This window comes from Strongylocentrotus purpuratus, unplaced genomic scaffold, assembly GCF_000002235.5.
Source record: "Strongylocentrotus purpuratus isolate Spur 01 unplaced genomic scaffold, Spur_5.0 spur5_scaffold_17, whole genome shotgun sequence".
Classification (NCBI taxonomy): domain Eukaryota; kingdom Metazoa; phylum Echinodermata; class Echinoidea; order Camarodonta; family Strongylocentrotidae; genus Strongylocentrotus; species Strongylocentrotus purpuratus.
In genome coordinates this window covers 5,479,544-5,501,245 of record NW_022145602.1, presented here as the reverse complement: position 1 = coordinate 5,501,245, position 21,702 = coordinate 5,479,544, and the positions used below count along the sequence as shown (strand labels likewise).

At 36.8% G+C, this 21,702-nt stretch overlaps 1 protein-coding gene across 1 annotated transcript; it reads right to left on the bottom strand.

The window, feature by feature from the left end:
* Nucleotides 1-455: 455 nt before the first annotated feature.
* LOC763160 lies at nt 456-18,830 on the bottom strand. The gene is made up of 17 exons (XM_030988130.1): nt 18,685-18,830; nt 17,593-18,148; nt 17,016-17,207; nt 13,112-13,269; nt 12,755-12,789; nt 11,895-12,227; nt 11,347-11,594; nt 10,272-10,400; nt 9,319-9,481; nt 8,775-8,820; nt 7,563-7,846; nt 6,807-6,822; nt 5,115-5,374; nt 3,310-3,385; nt 1,646-1,743; nt 1,263-1,400; nt 456-517 (listed from the first exon to the last, which is right to left on the bottom strand). Exons 1-17 carry the CDS (start codon nt 18,828-18,830, stop codon nt 456-458), a joined length of 2,940 nt encoding a protein of 979 aa, XP_030843990.1.
* Between the last annotated feature and the right edge of the window lie 2,872 nt (nt 18,831-21,702).

The window sequence follows — 21,702 nt, the reverse complement described above, 5'->3', positions numbered from 1 at the left end:
CATGGTCGAACTTCCAATTTAACAAGTTTACAAATACAAATATTATGATCAATCCCGTCAAACACTTTTTAAAAATCGGTTAAAACTATGGTTGATTTTTTTTAAATCTGCATTTTGTATAAATTATGTAACTTTCCAATAAAATAATGGCAATTTAAAAGGTCGCGACGATTTCCTTACTGGTTTTTTTCAATCACATCTGACATCACCAATATTTTCCCACAACCACTTAGTAATGACAGTTTCAGCTATTTAGCAAAGTATCATCACCATCATCATCAACAACATTATCACCAAAATCATCACCATCATCAATCATTGCCACCATCATTATTATCATCATCTTCACCACCATCACACCACCATCACCAACACCGTCAACATCATCACCACTACCACCACCATTCCTCTGTCACACTGGCAGACCTTTCTAAAGACCGGGTGTAATGTCATCGTTAGTTTGGTTTGTCGTCGGTCTGGTGTCGGTCTCCTTGGTGTGACTGACGTATCAGCATCACTGTCATTATAATCATCATCGTCACCATAATCCTACTCATTACTTCATCTTCATCCTCAGACCGAAGACAACCATATGCGCACACCTAAACAAATGATTGTGCGGTGAGTGCATAAGTGCGCCACAATCATTAAACAATATTGTATCATGAGTTAACATTGTCATTCATATCACTAATGTATCATACTAAACGGTTTCACTGTGTACATTATTGTTACCAATGTTATGTATCTGTTCGTCGTGGTATTTGTATTTGAAATACAAATTTTGGTAGTAATGAAGGAATAATAATAATATAATTATGGACCTGGCAAAACAAACTGTTTGACCTCAAAGCGGCTGTTGAAGGTTTGCAAAATACTTGTATACAGGTCACCTAATGTTTCGAGTTATTCTTCCGCTTAGCTCTCTTTCCGATTCCTTCGTCTCCAGGGCTCAATTAAGTATTCAGTAACTTTCTTGACGGCGAAATCGTGTATTAGCTTAATTAGGTAGAGGCGCAGAATGTTTTCTGCTGATGTCTCAGTTAAGGTCAGGTGACAAATCAAGTCAACAACATTTTGTCTGTTTGTCCTCTTTTCATATTCATCTTCCACCAAATTTTAAAAGCGATCATACTCTCACCATATAACAATGCATGTTTACGATACAGTGCCATGTGTACGTTCTTGTGAGTTCTCTATCAAAAACTATTTAATTGAATGACAACGCATATCATATTGGAATAGGCCGACAATCAATTTACCTCCACTGGCCAAATTGCCTTGGTTCTTGGAGGACTTGTCATCTAGAAGAGGTTGGTTAGTGGTTGCTGTAGGCTCCTGTGTCATGGTCTGTCCTCCTGAGGGCCCTTGCTCATGCGCTGCTTCGAGGAAATCTAGTCCTGCTTTTTGGAAATGAGAAAAGGTAATATTTAGGACTCGAGATATTTGACACAAACCACACAATAAAGAAAACCCCATATCATTTACAAGACATATATTTTGTTTAAAAAATCTTGATCAACATAATCACTGCTGACTACACAGATCTATATCAAAATAAAGATTCCTAATTTGGAGGTGAATATACCTATGTGTTCTTGCGTAAAAATATTCACCTGCCTCAGATGCATAAAACGTATCTCACCTAAGGCGTAGTCTATTGGCTCTACACTGTCTGTTCCATCACTTTGCGCCTCTTCCGGAAGATTGTCATAATCGTTCTTCTCGGCCTCCGCAGTTCCTCTGTTGAAAAAACAAACAACAAACAAATAAAATAAAAAAATTAAACAGTTTAACCACTACGTTATTATAAAAGCCTTATAAATTGGTAAATTTTTCGTTACTTAAGAATGAAAAGTGGACTGGTTAAATTAGGACATTTGTTGAATACTTTTAGATGTAAACTTTATTATGTCATATTCTCATGAAACATACATCGGGGCAAATCAATTTTTTACACAATGATGACAAAACTAATTTAGTTATCATCTGTACATTGAACTACGTTGAAGTTCATGTACATTGTACCTATTAACGTTTAGTGAATTATCTTTCATTTAGAGGACACCCAATCTGTCATATCGGAGAAATTTAAACGTTAGCAGTGTCCCAGTATTCAAATCATGCAAGGAAACCCGTTTACTTTCTAGACTTCACTGTCAGACACTATTGAGTTATCGTTCAACATTAGTTATACACGACGGCCATTTTTTAAATAAATTTATTTAAATCCAAGGTTGTCCAAGAAGAACTAGTGAGGTGCTCTGGACATGTTGATACCCAACACCCTTTATAATATTTCATGTCTAAAAAAAAACCTGCTTTGCCGCCTGTGCACTGATGCTCATATCCGCCCACAATGCTGAGCAAACTGTAATGACTTTCGTATGGGTGGGATTCATATCAACAACCCAATAATCGAGAGATAACAACTTGAACCACTAAACCACAACACCTTCTAAATGAAAGCCTTCGAATTTTCCTTGTCATAGCAGTCGGAAGCAAAAATGAAAATTAAAGATAATTATCCCTATCTATAATTAGCAGGAGAGTATAGTGAGCTACATCACAAATTTAAGAAATGTATGAATTCAATAGCGAGTAGTAGTACACTGTAAATATCAAATCCATTCAAACAGTTTTCATTTTTTTCAAATTGCCTGTTGGCGATCTTGACTGGAATATGGGTTTTCCCGCCGTATTTCAATTTTGTTTGCGCCAATGGACAGCCACATTTTGGACATTCAATGTAGAACATAATGTGCAGCCTTCTCTATTTCTTTTCAAATATGGCGCTCATTTTTCGTCTATGTACGTATTGCTTTTTATCTTCTTTTCCTACAGGATCTATTCTTTCATTGCATTCACTTTTATTTTCTTGTGCAAAAGTTTGCAAAGAATTTCAAATACATGTTTAAAGACATAACTTGACTACCTTTTAAAATTGATGAAATGTATTGCACAAGTGTCAAAATCGCATGCCCATTCACTATAACGAGAATGATGAATGTCTGCTGCATACGGACAGGCACGAAATCGGATGCTCTTTTCGTGTGTTTCGAAATTGAAATCTCATCATACACTTCAAAATGAAATGACCCATGACCCTAAAATTAAACCAGAATTTAAAATATCACTTTGGGAATTATGATCAAAGCCAACATTCAATTTCGCACAATACTGAGTTAACTGAATGTTAATTTGCATGCTGATTTTACGAAGGTGAGCGGGAAGAGAAATGCCGCTGTAATACAAGCATCAGCACATGACATTAGATTGCGAGATAGACTCATGAACACTTAAACTTACTGATCTGATTCCTCAGCTAAAGCTTGAAATGTGCCAGCAGTTTTCGTATTCAAGAGAGCAATGCCCTTTCCACTATCTGAAGATTAATGAAATGTTATTAAGGCAGTATTGACATGGGGTACTGACAGATTATAATTAATGTGAATGATCCCATTATTAATACCGACATCAATTTATATCCTCATCAAATAAGAAGCCAATACAATACATGTACCAATGAATGAAATATTGAATGATACCCCCAACCCACACGCACCGCACAGTATTTCACATTCAAAAATGCAATTTTTAAATTATTTTAATGGTGTTAGATCCTTTACAATTTAGTATACATGGAGGAAAGTGATCGATCTAACACCCCGAACATCCAGATGCTTGACATCATTCTAACGTAAAAGCAAACATTATGATGTCAAGCAAATTTAAAACATAACCTAAAACAAAATACAAGAGTTAAAAAGAAATAAAAAATAATTACAACAATTAAATCTATCAAATTATTGTAGACGATGGATGCGAGGTGTACGAGGAATTTACAGTGGTCATGGTTTAAATACATGTTAAAGGTGAAATTCAAAGAAGATCACAAATATGTCAACTAATGTATCACTAGAAACTGGTAAGCTAACAGATGGCCATCGGACAAGTTTTAGGTCACCTACATATCGGGTGATTTATAAAAAATAAAAATACAACCACCTCCATAGCAGCTGGGATATACGAGAGATTCGCCGGAAAAATAACGATGTTTTAATGACGTCACTATATGGACCAACACTGCCCAAGCAGACGACATCCCATAGAGAATGAACATAATTGCAGAGTTATAATTTCTCAAATTATAATGAGTTTAGTGTATATAAATGTAATGGCATGTCAAACCATTCAAAAGGGGATATGACCCGATTCTGGGAACTAAAATCTTTTGCCTGTATATAAACAGGATAGGTGTTAATTAACAATCAAAGAAATCAGACTTTCAAATTGAAAAACCCCCGGAATGATATTAAGGACGACATTTGTTCCCTCTCGAAACGCCGAACATACCCCGGTGTGTGCAGCTGAATATACAATGGCGTCTTATTTTGTTTACAAGCGACAGATTCCTTTATTTTTGTATTGCTGCATTTGTCATCAAAATAAAACCATGCACGGGGTTTAGGGTGAGACAATAGATTATACATTTAGCCCGACGGTAGTGAAGTAAGAGAAAGAACTCAAGAGAAGATGAAAACACAGGCACTGAAAATGTGTGAGATGTCATGGGACATCGTCTGCTTGTGCAAGTCATGTCCATACTGTGATCTAACACATCTCAGCAGCGTTCGGAGAGCTCTTCAGGTGCTATGCCGGGGCTGTGTTTAAGCGTTTTGTAATTTATAATAATCATTACTTCGAAAGTTTCCAAGCATTGACTTTTGATAACCTTGTCAAATCAAAGTTTCAGCTTTGCAATAATGAAAATAAAGTTAGTTTTTAAAATCAATGAATATCTACTTTAATGTTTATTTCACGTAAAAGCTACTTTATACTCATTGAAGCTGCCCATCGCAATTTTAAACATATATATATATATATGAATATAGGAAGAAAGTATTATATTTTGGATATATAATAAGCTAAAGGGGAATACTCTCAATATATAACTGTGGAATACAAGAGTGTGATTTGACTAAATATTGTCGTATACACTCACTAGGCCAATCAATTATTCCAAAACTATTCCAAAATGATAAAATTGAATGATTCCTTCTTATGTTGTACTTGAGATAAGTAGAAGACTGTAATTGCATGATTTATGATACCCTTGGTTTTCTCTGCTTTCGAAACGTCCTGCACAGACTCCCAAACCAGCTTCAGTGTCTGCTTTGCTTCGGGCCCTGAAGTCTGAGATGCTTTCCAACTTGAGAGCATTTGGATGTTAGCATTTTTCCTGTTGTATAGTATCCGATGTTCAATGTGTTGTAACTCTGACGTGTTGAATCCCAGCTTCTCGCCAATCTCAAAGAACTTTTCCGGTCTGATCTGACGGGCGAACGCGAGCAGTGTCCTGTCAGGAATTTCTCTGTATCATTGGATAAAGTCATAAGTCAAGAAACCCTCACGTATAGTTTCATCGCTTCTTCAAAGTAATGCATCAACTCACCGAGATATTATATTGAGAGTTTCAAGGTACTGGTATGTGGGCGTGCGCGTGTGTAAATCTTGTTCTCTTTTGTTAATTTCCATTTCAATGTTGACCATATTTCATTCATACATTGTCATTTCTGAATGATATGTGATATGCATAAACTTGATTTCATGCGTACACTTTTGGTCACAACCATGTACGTTCAAGCGTCACGGCGAATGCGTACGCGTGCTTCAAAATCAAAAATTGGTCAAGATGCTTATTGGACTAATTTACTGCAAGTTCAGACGCTCTTGTGCGTGCCGTCCGTACTGATGGTATTAATTCAAGTTTTTCACTTGTTTTGTGTTGCTGATACTATTCTTAGCAATGTTTAAGTCACGTTTTGCTTTTATTGAACTAAATTTAGCTCATAAACATTAATTTAACCTCAAAATTGACGCATGCACGCTTTTGCAGAAATTTCCAAAAGTGGTTAAAAAAGTACCTATTTTTAATTTCTATAACTCTTCAGAATGGCTGGTTACCCCCCCCCCCCCCCCCCTTTTTTTTTATTTTTTTATGTTCTGATAGGGTATGAATTGTAGATGCGATTTCATGTATCACGTTTGCTGTTAGAATGCTTTGATGTTAACATAGTGCCAATTAAAAAAAAACGATTGAATATGATTTGATTAGGTAATATTTGCCGTTGTTGTTTTGAATATATCCCGTCTATCCCTTCTCTAATGTTTCCCATATTTTACTATGTTGTAGCTTAGAATTTACTCTACAAATTTTCTGTGATTATTTATTTTTTTAAGAAGACGGGAGCGTAGTAAAAATTCTGATTTAAGATGAAGACTGCAAAATCTGCCATTATGGTTTCTACTTGTACGTGCTATCTCCTATTGAGTTTGTGTCATGTTTTCGATCCAACATATATGTATAATAAATAATCAGAAATTTAACTTCATGAACGACATGTTTTTTGGCTGCTTGTTCGCCTACTCCTGTCATTAATTTAATGGTAACAGTTTATACTAAACAATAGTCATGGCAATCATTTCTAATGTTTCTACATCCTTGATTACTAATTGAGCTTGTACATAGGCATACTATATGAGTGGAGGGTGTAATTTTGTTAAAGACCAAATCTTCCTTTGGGTTTCTACATGTGTTATGTCTCCATCAAAGCAGCAGATCACCTAATTCGTCTCTGTGACGAATTCCATGTCTAGTTTCCCAATTGTAATCATCAGGCGTTTGTGTAAAAAATTGTATTGATAACACTGCCGCCAGTTTATTTTCATTGGCGGTAATAAATACAACCCACGTACAATATCGATTCTATAAACACCTTAGTTGCCATAAATTAGAATCTTACCCAGTGAGTCCAATGTCTGGTGCACGTAGGTGAGGCAAAAGTAGAACATAAAGATATAAACATAAAAACAAATAAAGAATAAGATTGTAAGAATAAACAATTTATTTTTAAAAAATGAAATAAAACTAGATGTTAGCCTCGTTTAAATACGCCAAGCCAATTAAAGTCATGTATTTTCTCTCACACTCCCTTCTACGTGTATGATGTGCGAATTCTAGAAAAGTAGTTTTTTTGATATCCCACCCACTATTTTTTCTATGTTTTCTCTGTTGTAGAATAAAATGACATGTACCGGTATTGTGTATTGCAGTCAAACCTGTCTACAGCGACCGCCCAAGGGAAACACAAAAAGTGGGATTTTTAGACGGGTGGTCACTAAAGCAGGTTTGACTGTATATAATATCTCGAAATAACTCAAATACTTAATTTTCACTACATTTCAGCCCTTGGTCCAATGCACTATTAACAGTTATCTACAGCTCTAACATATTTATTGACTGTTATGCTTCATAAGCGTCTCGGAATAGATTCACTGAAACCTATTCTTAATTCTATCCTCAACCCTAACTTCTATCAGCACACAACACTGAAATACAATTTGAAATGGGTGTCAATTTGCCATGTAACCATATTTATGATCCAAAGTTATCCTGATTCTAATTATTTTTTTCTAGTGTATTATAGGGGAGTAATTTTTTTCATTTTAAATTGACATCAACTAGAAATACAAACCGATACTTTGTTCAAAAGTCAGACCTGTTATGGCGATTCCTTCTGCTGGTGGATCTAAAGATTCCATGAGTGAGAGGAAGGTTTCCTTTGCTGCTTGGCCGGACGGTTGTCTCTCTCTCCATGTCACCAACATGTCATAGATGGCCTGCTCTCTGTCACGGAACCTCCTGTATTCTATGACATCCAGTTGTTGTATGGTGAAACCAAGAGCTACTCCCAAATCATAGAACTGGTCTACTGTCATTGTTTGGGCTATTGTAAGGACATCAATGTCCGACAGGTCACTTTTCAAGACTTCTTCCACAGCACTGCAAGACAAAGTGAAGGTTTTCTGATAAATTTGCTTCGTTGAAACTACTTTAAAACGATGGTTGTAAATGTATGAACAACAACCTGGCGCTAATGAATTATGGCAGGACATTTCTTTATATTTGTCCATATACATTATAGACCCAATAATGACTACACGACAAATGTTCCGAAGGCAATGGCTTCATAGTGTATATGTACCGGTATAGCATCAAACAATTTGATACAGGAACTTCTTCTCAAGACCAAATGTTACATCCATTCTGATTTATAAAATTAACCAAAAGTTCGATTGCTTCATTGGCCCTATGAATATCTTTGACGGAATCGAAACGGAGACTACCGAATCAATTTCTGATCGCCTTTGCAAAGTTTAAAAATAATGAGGTGGGGAAACAAAATTGGTCGTCTTTCACGTGATCTATTCTAATTCATAATTATTTTGGTCAAGTCTTGAAGTGAAGAAAGAAAACAGAGGTATTGGTTTAATGTATTCAAAATTCTTAAAAAGGATAAAGTTTCATTCCTACATGTAGCTTTGTTCAAATAAAACAGCTTTATTATCTATTTACTAGACAAATGCCTAAATTCAACTCAGGACCAAATGTTACATTCATTTCAATCTATAAAGGCAACTTAAATTCTTATTGCCTCATCGGCTCTTTCAGAGCGTTGAAACGGAGAAATGTCATCGAATACGTTTCTTTTCACCTTCTGCAACGTAGACATAATGAGATACGAAAAGTACTTGAATTTATAATTATTTTCTTCAGGTCCTAAAAATGAAAAACAGAAGTATTGTTTGGATTTATTCCACAACGATTATTCTTAAAGATTATAAAATTCCATTCCGATAAAGCTGATGTACATGTAGTTTTGTCCAAACGAAACAGCATTATCATCTATGATGTATGATTTTAAGCTTACCCAACAAATGAAAGGGGCTCAGAAGGAGAAAGGTATTCCTGTCCATCTAAAAAAAAAATGAAGAAAGGGCAAATTAAAGAGAAAATACAAGAATGACTTGAGCTTTTTTTATAATTATTATCATTACTAATATTATACAACTTCCTCTGCTTATGGTCTCTAGTTTTCGAACAGTTTGCTGAACCCTGTGTCTAATGATTAAACTAATAGAAGTAGAAGTATATGTATAATGAGTCATGTGAAATTGAACATATACAAAAAAGAGAATGAACATATGCCCGCATTTCGTATTTCATGACCGTAAATGCCAATTGAAAAATGAAAAAACCCATTCCGAGCTGTATTTTGGCTAAATTTTTCGGATAATCTTAGGCATTCATTGCTTATTGAAAAACATTGCATTCGGATGCAATTATCTCTAAGCGCCAGAATCTTTTCTTGTGAGATTTATCCAAATATTTCACGTTCTTTCTTTGATCATACTCTTGAGTTTAATACTAACCACGAACTAACTGATAATTTGATAAATATAGATTAACTATACCCGTTTGTCTGATGATAAAATCAAGTGATTGAGACACCTCTTGTCTTCCAGCTTGTGTAATTGTAATGGTTATCACTGTGAATTTGACATCATCATCAGTAGGAGTCACGGACAACAATATGTTGTGTCTCATCTTGCCACAAACATCCCTCAAAGAGAGAACCTGTGATATTGAATTAAAGAAAAAATAACAATACTAAATTTAAAACAATGTCATTACAAGTATTAAAAAAAATATAACGAAGTCGAGTTGTGTAAATTTCCTGTTACCAACACTAATCACGACTTTTTTGCGATAAATCAGCTCAAGGGCGATTTCAATACCTTATTGTATTCCCCCTACAAATAATGTTCAACTACGTCATTGTCATAATTTTACATTTCACATAATTCAATAAGTGTTAGGCGAGGGTAATATAATATAGTTTTTGTTTGTTTAAGAAGATGCGATTGCGTTTACCATGGATATATTCCCCAAGAGTACCAAACGTACCAATTAGAGGAGTGCGTACGGTAAGCACTTAATTCATATGATAGATGGTAAACGCCCCTCTCTTCATCATTGGTGTAAAACTGCATCTCCATCAAACCTTAGGCATCAATAGGATGATGTTCGTGTCGGATAACTTTATCAAACTTTTAAAAAAAAGTTTAAGTACCAGAAAATGATAGAGGTAAGAATGTCAGAGGTAAACATTTCCGTGGTAAGAATGCCAAAGGTAAAAATAGAGGGTAAAAGGAGAGACAGACCCCTTTTGTTTACCTCTGACATGTTTACCTCCAACATTTTTATCTCTGACATTTTTAATTAAACCTGGGTAAATTTTAAGAAGAAAAAATAGCTTGATCATCAAATATAACCTTTGCTATGAAAACACAAACGTTATATATTTGCTACAGATTATTATAGAAAACATTGACACGTCATAAACATTCTTTTGAGTTTTGATTACCTTGCTATCAACTTGGTCGCCCTCACGATGACACGTCACTGTAACGTCACCAGACTTAGACTCAACACTGAAGGGAATGGAGCGATGGCTCTTGTGGTACGACTGCTGCTGCTTCTCCTTTCGTATGTCCTATTTCATAGGTAAAGACTAGGTATCGTCAATACACATTAATGAGAAAACGGTGGAGAAAATGTTTTGAACCTCAACAGAAAACTATTAACTAGTTTATCACTTTTAGAATGAAGTGGTTCTAAATATGTATGGGCAGTGAGAAATCGCAGTTCGTTAACATCCATACTGACTCCTAGAAACATTTGAAGGTTTAATATTTTTTTATTTTTAACAATCCCAGCGTTTGGGGAATTTTTTTTTTAGATCTATGGACCATTTTCGTAATGTAATCAAATTTAATGCACACATCTTTGTGAAGTGTTTTGCTACAAAGTATTCCATTCACCAATTATGAATAATTGTATTTCAATAGTCAGAACGCAAATTGCATACATTACGTGTTGTTAGGTAGGACAAGCCATGTGTTTATCCAACATAGCAACAATTAATGTATGCAATCCGCATTTTTACTAGTTCAATACAGTTATTCGTATAATAATTAGTAACAAGGCACTTGACAAAGATGTGTATCTAGCAATAATTAATCAAATCGATCTGCATTCTGACAATTGAAATACAGTTATTCGTAAAATGATTTGCAACGAGGCACTTAACAGATATTTGTGTTTTAAATTTGATTACACTACGGAAATGATCATTTGCGTGAACACAAAAGTGGTTGATATCACTTGTGGAAATAAATGCGGGCTGAATACGTCTGATAGCTTTGCAGTTTTTAATTATATCATTTAAAACGAGTAAACATTGCCTATAATTCCTTTACAGTTTCATGAAGACTTTGATTCAACGCGTAGGAATAAGAGGGGCTTCCCCTAAAACAGAAATCAGACTGCCTGAAGAAACCAGTAGGAACTGGTGAAACGTCGCGGAGTAGTTGTAAGTAAGAAATTGTAAGTAATAAATTGCTGCAATTGATGCCAATACCCAGGTGCTTTTTACTGACCGTTTCCATCCCAGGAAGATCCGCATGCATCTGCAGGTGAACTTCAAACTCTTGTCCTCGCTCTATGTTGTCTGGGATGTATGGAGTGCATATAAGTTGGTGTTGGATCACCTGTTGTTCGAGAGGAATAAGAACCCACCACTCAGCACATTTTCCAATGTACAGCTCAAGATGTCTCTTGTACACTTTGCAGTATGGTGGTTCGTGTGGTGAGCTGGATGATCTTTTTCTTGATGTTATTGTTACATCTGGTGTCAGTGAATAACAAAAAAAATGCACTTTTTTTGTTGAGAACGTCATGGGGCTGATTTGTCCTTTGAACAGTGAAATCTAAGATTTACATGTACTACTAGCGAAGAGGTAAAATAATACATTATAGTTTTTAAGATGATGATGGCTTATGCTATGGCGCCGGTTTCCGCCTCAGATGGGTGCTCATGGCGCTTGCTCAACAATGCTAAACATGGATCTCAGTGCATCAATTTGCATTTATCCCAGCAATAAATATAGGTAATTTTCTTAATCTAATTCTAATCTAATAGACTTACCCATGCCTGGATACAATACACGGGAAACGATGTTTGGTTTCACTTGATCAGGGTTCATGACCAAGGCATAGTGTGGTATCTTGATCTTAACAGGTTGATGGAAGATCATGTTTGGAGGATCACATCTGATCCCGTAGCAGGCCACTGATTCATCATCTTTGATGTCAACACTAGGAGTGTCTTGTAAGAGGGTTAAAGTGATCTTGCATGGGTCACTCTGATGAACAGCCCCAGGAGGAATAAACATTGATACGCCATGGTCTTCTAGTTCAATTTCCTGACTGGTATTCCTTACGACTTCAACGGAGACGATGGCAGGTGTCGATGGTTCAGCTGTCATTTATTTTAAACAAAGGAAAATGACACAATAATAAGAACAGATATAATCGACAAAGTAACTGTAAATTCAGATCGGGATAGTCATTGGAATGATATACCAATATATAAATATAGTTCTCATCTCATTTCTGTTCTCAAAAAGGATTCACTCTATTACAACTGACAAGTTGAGTTAATTACCCAAACACTGACGTTCCCTCCTGGTTTGTAATAGTTGAATTACGGTATATGGTAAATCTATAATTTATTATCGGTATTGCATCTTTATTATATCCATTTGTTTATTTATATATGCTTTTTTAAATTTGGGGCTCATCCAACGTTCATGGCTCGTATTTGGAATGCCGTTTTTTAGGGAGTACCCGAGTGAAATTTGTGTGTGCGATTAAGTAAATGGCCCAGACAATGAATTATCAAATTCTCTCTTCTTTGGAATGGAAAAAAAAATGATCATCGCTAGACTTTAATATGTGACGTTCTGGATAAGAGAAAAGTTGTTTGTGTTTGAAGGACGTTCTTACCTCGGTAAGACTGGATCTCCTCCAAAGAAGGTAATCTGAAATTATTCAGTGCAAATGTAATAAAGTGGATATAAGTTATTTATATACAATTTGTGCTGTGAACAGATGTATTTGTTTCAACGTATGAAAAATTACTTAAATGGTATCGACATGAATCGAACAACTGTTTATTGTCAGACACTTATCGATAATCGAGGCCCATTATTTAAAGAAAGATACTCTTATCTTAGGATAATCTAGAAAAAGAAAAAAATACACATTTTTTTACCTGGCTATGCGTACAATTCTCACAAAATCAATACATTAAAAAGAAACGAATTCAGTTTGGTTTACAAAAAATATATTTAAAAGTATCACCTCGACAAAATCATCTGCTTGACCACTTCGTCTTTGGCATAGTGGATTGGTAAGTTGCCTTTCTTGTCCCTCACATCTAACTTGGCTCCATTCTCCAGGAGATAAAACACCAAGGCCTTCTCAGGAGATAGTTCGCCATTGTAATACTCATCAGAGATCTGGAACATTACACAAATATATACTTTTGTATTAGAACAGTATCGTCCATCAATTCGCAGTAGTGGAAATCCCTATTTACGTTGTAAACTTCCCCCACACGCACGAACACGCGCCCAGACACCAACACACATATTTTCTTGTGTCAATCACAGGTATCATATTGTAACGTGCGACCCCCCCCCCCCCCCCTTAAAGTAGTTTGCTGCCACCACAATAATTTTATAGAGTTATTGAGCTCTGGACCGAAGTCAATTATGCTTCGGTAACAATAAAACAAATTATCCCTCCGCCTCAACTTATTTTAAAGAGCCGAAGATTATCCAATCAGAAGAGCCGTAATGTTCATAACGCCGAACTCCACTGTCAGGCCTTGTCATTGGTAGATTCTCGCGCCAGCTGTGCTAATCTCTCTCAGGCCGCCAGAACCAAGATCGTGAAATGAAGCTCCTGAATTCTGAAGGAAATTTGCTGTCTCTCCAGGGTTTAATATTATCATCTAATAATCAAATGACCCGGACTCTCATACAGGAAATAATGGTGAGTTTTCCCCACTGAGTGATTTGCTACATTTCATTTCTAACTCAGATTTTTGTCCAACCTTGTCTCTGACAAAACAAATCATGCGGCACGTCTCATTCACCTACACGAATACGTACGTTCGCTCAGTGTCTGTGTTTGTTCAACATGCGTACAATCAGCTACAACACGTAGCACCACAATCACTCATCGGATCAATCGATCATCCCAAACACGGCTCCAACAATCAATTATTCTAACTCTCAAACTTAATCCTTTCTCACTGGGTCTCACTAGGTAGACGTAGTAATCGAGCTTAATGGCGAGTTCCGTTTTCTTGAAATATACAAGATTGGCCTTCTCATCTAAGTTAATTAGCTTCAACTTCTAATTATCTAAACTAAGACTTCTAATCTTAAACTGTAATTCTAACTTAAGTCTTGACTAAACTAATTTGCATCAACATCAATCAATCAATCTTCATTGAACAATCAATCGCTAAACACTAATCATTCAATTCTTTCTCACAGGTGTGCATTGTATACGTTATAAAATTATTCTACGAATTGAAGTAAGTTCAATGAACTTTAATAACACTAACTCCAAATATTTACAGGTTCAAGATGCATAACAATTCCAACTTGTTGCAAATACTGGTACCATAAATTTCAACTCCATCAATTCATTGAGTATAAGTGAGCATGGCAATTTATATACAAATGTTAGTCTAATTTAGCTAAGTATAAGAATTTAGTCCTATTATTTAGTGTTACAATTTTAAGATGCTACCTTCTGAGTTACATGTACTTATTACTCCGTAGAGTTGTAATCAAAATTTCGAGAAGTTATTTATATCTTATACTGAAAGCTTCTAACCACAATGATCCAAGATCAAAGAAACTTATCTGGCGATCGCACTAATGTGAATAATCCTATCTCAACTGCCTGCAGTTACTCAATAACTTGTCCTTGCTAATTACCAACCGTGGGGAAACTTCCTCTTGATTCAATTCCTGACAACCTCTCAACGGGCCTTATTCAGCAGCCTTATAGCTCATTACCAAGTTCCACTCACTTTGTCGGTGCAAACTTGTAATATAACCAACATTCTATATAGTAGACTAGTCTCAGATTCCTTGAACTCCCTAACTACTATGGGTTCGAGAATACATTCACACAGTTATCTTTCTAAGCATTAGAACTTGTCGACCAACTCTAACCTCTCTCTGCTGTCTGAGCAACAGTTAAATATAAAACAGCTCTCAAGTTGATTACTACTTAAAGTGAATAACTTAAGTTATCTCATTTTTATGTCTCTGATAAATAATCTGTATTACTGTAACATCAAATAATTATCAGCTTCTAGATGCAGCTGAAGAAGTTATTACAATTGGCTTTGTAATTTTTGTACTTTTCTATTTGTATAGTTAAATGTCTATTTACAATTTACATGTCAGATTAATAATTCCTATTTAACTTATGTACACGCTACGATAATCATTTAAATGATTATTATTTATGGGAGTTGTACGCTTGACAGTATTACGTAACGAAAGATCGCAGTATTCTAACCCAAATCATGGTGGGCAAGGGTTTTGTGACTATGAAATAGCACAAGAGGAAGAAAAGAATAAATACTAAAGTAGAATTCACTAATCAAACAATGAATTCGCTTGCATTGCCTAATTATGTCTATCGTTTGAAATCCAGTATTCCATTGATAAATGGAACCAATTTGGAAATAAGCTGATGTTAACATACATGTACAGTGTACCATCTGAATAACCATCCCAAAATGTCAATCAATTCATGACCAACTAAACTTTCAGAATTATAGACAAGAACTTTAATAGCTCTAACAAAACAGCTTCTTTCCAGGTTGGTTGCATTGAGAAGATAATTTCAGATAAATACATCTTGTATAAAAATAATAAGATTAACTGATCCACTCAGCGAACCTCAGAAAACACATGTTTATAATAAAGTCAATATCCATTCTCAACTGTCATATTTATACATGTACTTGAACATGTCACTGAGAGTTTTAAACATTAACTATCACATATCAATATCTTTACACACCCATCAATATTCCAAGTATGTTTATATAATTACAAAACCTCAGTCTTGTTATAATTCAAATCCTTATGCATGTAAAATAAGTAGGAAAAAAAAACAAGCTTGTCATCAGAATGCTACCATCATGAATGTGTATGCAGCTACACTGCGCCTATGCCAGGATCAACCGAGGTTGACAAGGCGAGGCACTAATACCAGAAAATTCCAAATAACCGGGTGCCAAAACCTAATTTGATATGCCCAAATAATCTACTCAACTTCTAAATAATAACCTAAGGCTAAATGTGTACTCACTGCTTATGGCCAGATCCAGTGAAGAGGAAAACAAAACGTCCAGAGATGGTTGCTTAGTTCTGGTTTTTCTCCAGCTCACTTGGGGAGGTCTTCCCCAACAACTTAATTCTTCCCAAAAATGTACCCCTATTTATAGATTTTGGGCAGCCGACAAAATTTTGTATTTCGCGCTTATTCCTGTACTTAAGGGCTTACGCACAAAAACTCTCATATGTCCTAACCAAAACTATTACGCACGCACGGTGCGTCCATAAGGATTAATTCAAATGCTTCATCATAGGAATCACTTTCCAGATAAAGGAAAAATACTACTCTTCAATATAAATATTACAAGAAACTACGACCAAAATCCGAAATTCCAACTTCCATGCACTATACACACATCTAGGTAAGTTGTTATATTATTGCATATTAATAATTCATTTTATTTACGTTTTTTTACGTAAATTCCTACTAATCCATATATGGTTTCTGCTGCTGCAGTAGCTAGCACTGATTAGTGATATTGCGCGTATCTAAACTCAACTTGCGCGCGCGTATATAAAATACGCTTATCAATTAAAAAGGGCAAAAAAACCTTTGCTTTGAAAGTAGGTCACATTTCTGGACCGAAAATCTACCGTGTTGTCAAATTCAACAACATAAGAGAAAGATAAAAATAATTTGATAGGCATTTTCGCCACAATATTTTAGGATTCCCTGATGACCTAGAGGAGCATTATATGTCAGTGACACCGCCGTAACGACTGCATGTTGACTCCAAAAACATACCAATATTTGGCCGTATCGTAATTTGTTGTTCAGACTCTCGTCGGTCTGGCATCAGTCTCGTTTGTGTTCCTGGTATACAACTCACCTCTTTTAGTGTATCCGTGTCATGCATAATTCTGCCGCTCTTGTAGCTGAGTTTAATGGCTCTATGGAGACACGTCTGGCCGTCACTTGACTGGACATTGAGATCAGCTCCCTCAGAAACTAACTTCTTAATAGTGGAGGTATGACCGTCTTGGATGGCAAGATGGATACCTGTTAAATCATTCTGTTTGAGCTGGACATAAGAAAATACGCGGCAGAAAAACTTGAGAATTCATTTTTCTTTCTTAAATGCTAGTAAAGTCCAACTTCAGAGAACAAATGTACTTCCAGATGATCAATTACTTGCAATGATTCAAATACGTTTTAAGCGACCATTATAATTTGTCCATGAAGTACAGCATTGAAGTCTAACTGGTGTTTTAATTATTACCCGGTAATGATTATTATTGGCGTTACAAAATCAAACTGATCAAGTCTGAACATAATTATGATAGGAAACCTTCGACTAATATTCACTTCATTGAATTTCAGTACTTGTTGTTCTACAGTCATGTATAACATACATTATTTAAGGTAGATAAATTCAACATAAAGTGTGTTTTTTTTAATATGTTTACCTTGCAATTTGAATGGTTGATCAATAGATCAACGATGCTTCGGTACCCGTGGAATAAAGCAAACTGTAGAGGTGTGTGCCCGTCAATGTCTCCAGTGTCAGAGCGTGCTCCTCCTGTCAGGAGGACTTTAACGACTTCAAGGTTACCATCCTGAACAGCATGGTGTAAAGGAGTCCTACCGTTGTTACAACCCTTATTCACCTCAGCTCCTTGACTGATGAGATATTTGGTGACATCAAGACGACCATTGTAAGCAGCAAATAATAATGGAGAAATACCGTCATTATCTCCCTTATTCACCTCAGCCCCTTGGCTGATGAGATATTTAGTGACATCAAGATGACCATTCTCGGCAGCTAGGTGTAAAGCAGTCCAACCGTCATTATTACCCTTGGTGACTTTAGCTCCTTGACTGATGAGATATGTGGTAACATCATGATGGCCATTCTTGGCAGCAAGGTGTAAAGCAGTCCTACCGTCATTATTTCCACGATTCGCCTTGGCTCCTTGACTGATGAGAGATTTGGTGACTTCAAGTTGACCATAGAAGGCAGCACTGTGTAATGCAGTAAAACCATCATTATCTCCCTTATTCACCTCAGCTCTTTGACCGATGAGATATTTGGTAACAACAAGATGACCATTCTCGGCAGCAATGTGTAATGCAGTCCTACCGTCATTATTTCCTTGATTCAGCTTGGCTCCTTGACTGATGAGATATTTGGTGACATCAAGATGGCCATTCTTGGCAGCAATGTGTAATGCAGTCCAACCGTCATTATCTCCCTTATTCAACTCAGCTCTTTGACCGATGAGATATTTGGTAACAACAAGATGACCATTCTCGGCAGCAATGTGTAATGCAGTCCTACCGTCATTATTTCCTTGATTCAGCTTGGCTCCTTGACTGATGAGATATTTGGTGACATCATGATGGCCATTCTTTGCAGCACTGTGTAATGCAGTAAAACCGTCATTATTTCCACGATTCGCCTTGGCTCCTTGACTGATGAGAGATTTGGTGACTTCAAGTTGACCATTGAAGGCAGCAATGTGTAATGCAGTCAAACCGTCATTATTTCCCTGATTCACCTTGGCTCCTTGACTGATGAGATATTTGGTGACTTCAAGTTGACCATTGAAGGCAGCAATGTGTAATGCAGTACAACCGTCATTATATCCCTTACTGACCTCAGCTCCTTGACTGATGAGATATTTGGTGACATCATGATGGCCATTCTTGGCAGCAATGTGTAATGCAGTCCAACCGTCATTATTTCCCTTATTCACCTCAGCTCCTTGACTGATGAGATATTTGGTGACTTCAAGTTTAACATTGAAAGCAGCAAGGTGTAATGCAGTCAAACCCCTATTGTTACCCTTATTCACCTCAGCTCCTTGACTGATGAGATATTCAGTGATAACACGATGACCCTTCCGAGCCGCACTATGTAAAGCAGTCATACCGTCATTATTTCCTTTATTCACCTCGGCTCCTTGACTGATGAGATATTCAGTGATATCAAGATGACCCTCACTAACAGCACTATGTAATGCAGTCATACCGTTATTTTTTCCTTTATTCACCTCGGCTCCTTGACTGATGAGATATTCAGTGATATCAAGATGACCCTTCCGAGCTGCACTATGTAAAGCAGTCATACCGTCATTATTTCCTTTATTCACCTCGGCTCCTTGACTGATGAGATATTTGGTGATATCCAGATGACCCTTACTAGCAGCAAGGTGTACTGCAGTCAAACCCCTATTGTTACCCTTATTCACCTCGGCTCCTTGACTGATGAGATATTCGGTGATATCAAGATGACCATTAAATGCAGCATCGATTAAGGCAGTACTACCGTTACTATCTACCTTCCTCACTTTAGCTCCTTGACTGATGAGATATTTGGTGACTTCAAGTTGACCATTGAAAGCAGCACTGTGTAATGCAGTCCAGTCGTCATTATCTCCCTTATTCACCTCAGCTCCTTGACTGATGAGATATTTGGTGACTTCAAGTTGAGCATTGAAAGCAGCATGGTGTAATGCAGTCAAACCCCTATTGTTACCCTTATTCACCTCGGCTCCTTGACTGATGAGATATTCGGTGATATCAAGATGACCATTAAATGCAGCATCGATTAAGGCAGTACTACCGTTACTATCTACCTTCCTCACTTTAGCTCCTTGACTGATGAGATATTTGGTGACTTCAAGTTGACCATTGAAAGCAGCAATGTGTAATGCAGTCCAGTCGTCATTATCTCCCTTATTCACCTCAGCTCCTTGACTGATGAGATTTTCAGTGATAACACGATGACCCTTCCGAGCCGCACTATGTAAAGCAGTCATACCGTCATTATTTCCTTTATTCATCTCGGCTCCTTGAATTATGAGATATTTGATATCTTCAAGGTGACCATTGAAAGCAGCAAGGTGTAATGCAGTCAAACCCCTATTGTTACCCTTATTCACCTCAGCTCCATGACTGATGAGATATTTGGTGACTTCAAGTTGACCATTAAAAGCAGAAAAGCCTAGTGCAGTCCTACTGTCATTATCTTCCTGATTCACCTCAGCCCCTTGACTTACGAGATATTTGGTGACATCAAGATGACCATTCTGGGCAGCAATGTGTAATGCAGTCGAACCCCTATCATTACCCTTATTCACCTCAGCTCCTAGACTGATGAGATATTTGGTGACTTCAAGACGACCATTGTAAACAGCACTGTGTAATGCAGTCCATTCGCTTTCTCCTTTAACCTCAACTCCTTGACTGTTGAGATATTTGGTGACATCAAGGTGACCATTAAAAGCAGCAAAGCATAATGCAGTCCTGCTGTCATTATCTTCCTGATTCACCTCAGCCCCTTGGCTGATGAAATATTTGGTGACATCGAGATGACCATTCTGGGCAGCAATGTGTAATGCAGTCCTGCCGTCACTATCTCCCTGATTCATTTCGGCTCCTTCACTAATGAGATATTTGATGATTTCAAGGTGACCATTGGAAGCAGCTCTGTGTAATGCAGTCACAACCTCATTATCTGCTTTATTCACCTCAGCTCCTTGACTGGTGAGATGTTTCTTGACATCAAGATGACCATGGTAAGCAGCGATGTGTAATGCAGTCAAACCCCTATCATTACCCTTATTCACCTCAGCTCCTTGACTGATGAGATGTTTCGTGACATCAAGATGACCATGGTAAGCAGCGATGTGTAATGCAGTCAAACCACTATCATTATCCTTATTCACCTCAGCTCCTTGACTGATGAGATGCTTGGTGACGTTAAGATCACCATTTTGGGAAGCAATGTGTAATGCAGTCCAACCGTCATAATTATTACTCTTATTGACCTCAGCTCCTCGACTGATGAGATGCTTCGTGACGTTAAGATCACCATTCTTGGAAGCAATGTGTAATGCAGTCACACCCTCATTATCTGCTTTATTCACCTCAGCTCCTTGGCTGATGAGATATTTGGTGACATCAAGATGACCATTGAAAGCAGCATTGAATAATGCAGTCCTACCCTTGTACACCTTATTTACCTCTGCCCCTTGACCGATAAAATGCCTTACTTCTTCAAGATCACCATTCCTTACAGCGATGTCTAATGCAGAGTAACTGTCCTTGTCTTCTTGGCCAAGTACACATTTGGTTGCTTCAGCTTCAAGACGTCCGAGTGATGCAGCAAGATGTAAGGGTGTTTGTTCATCCAAAGTCACCTTCTCTACATCTATATGTAAGGATGTGTTTTCATCTTGGTCTGCCTGGTTACCCCTCAATGCTGCCTCATGAAGCTGTTTTATGCCCTCGTAATTTTTCCATAAAAAATTAAAATCACGTAGGCCTAGAAACAAATCTAGATCTAGGCCTAATTGAAACACCGGTTTAAGAATAATATGAGACATCCTAAGACCTAACAAAAAAAGACTAATCTTTGTAAAAAATTGTAATCGTCTACTTCTCTCATTATTACGCTCCACTTCCAAATGTTACAAATGAGATTCCAAATCTTTTCTAGGAGATAAACCACTCCAGCAAAGCATAGTCAATGCTCATGCCCGTATTGACATCTAGCGCTGTACGTGCTGAGA

Excerpts from the sequence above, each read along its gene's own strand:
- LOC763160 (XM_030988130.1), bottom strand. The coding sequence starts at position 18,830 with ATGGCCATCATGATGTCACCAAATATCTCATCAGTCAAGGAGCTGAGG. Across the intron at positions 13,270-17,015 it reads ACACGGATACACTAAAAGAG|ATCTCTGATGAGTATTACAA; the intron begins GTGAGTTGTATA and ends GTAATGTTCCAG. Across the intron at positions 1,401-1,645 it reads GCCAATAGACTACGCCTTAG|GACTAGATTTCCTCGAAGCA; the intron begins GTGAGATACGTT and ends TCCAAAAAGCAG.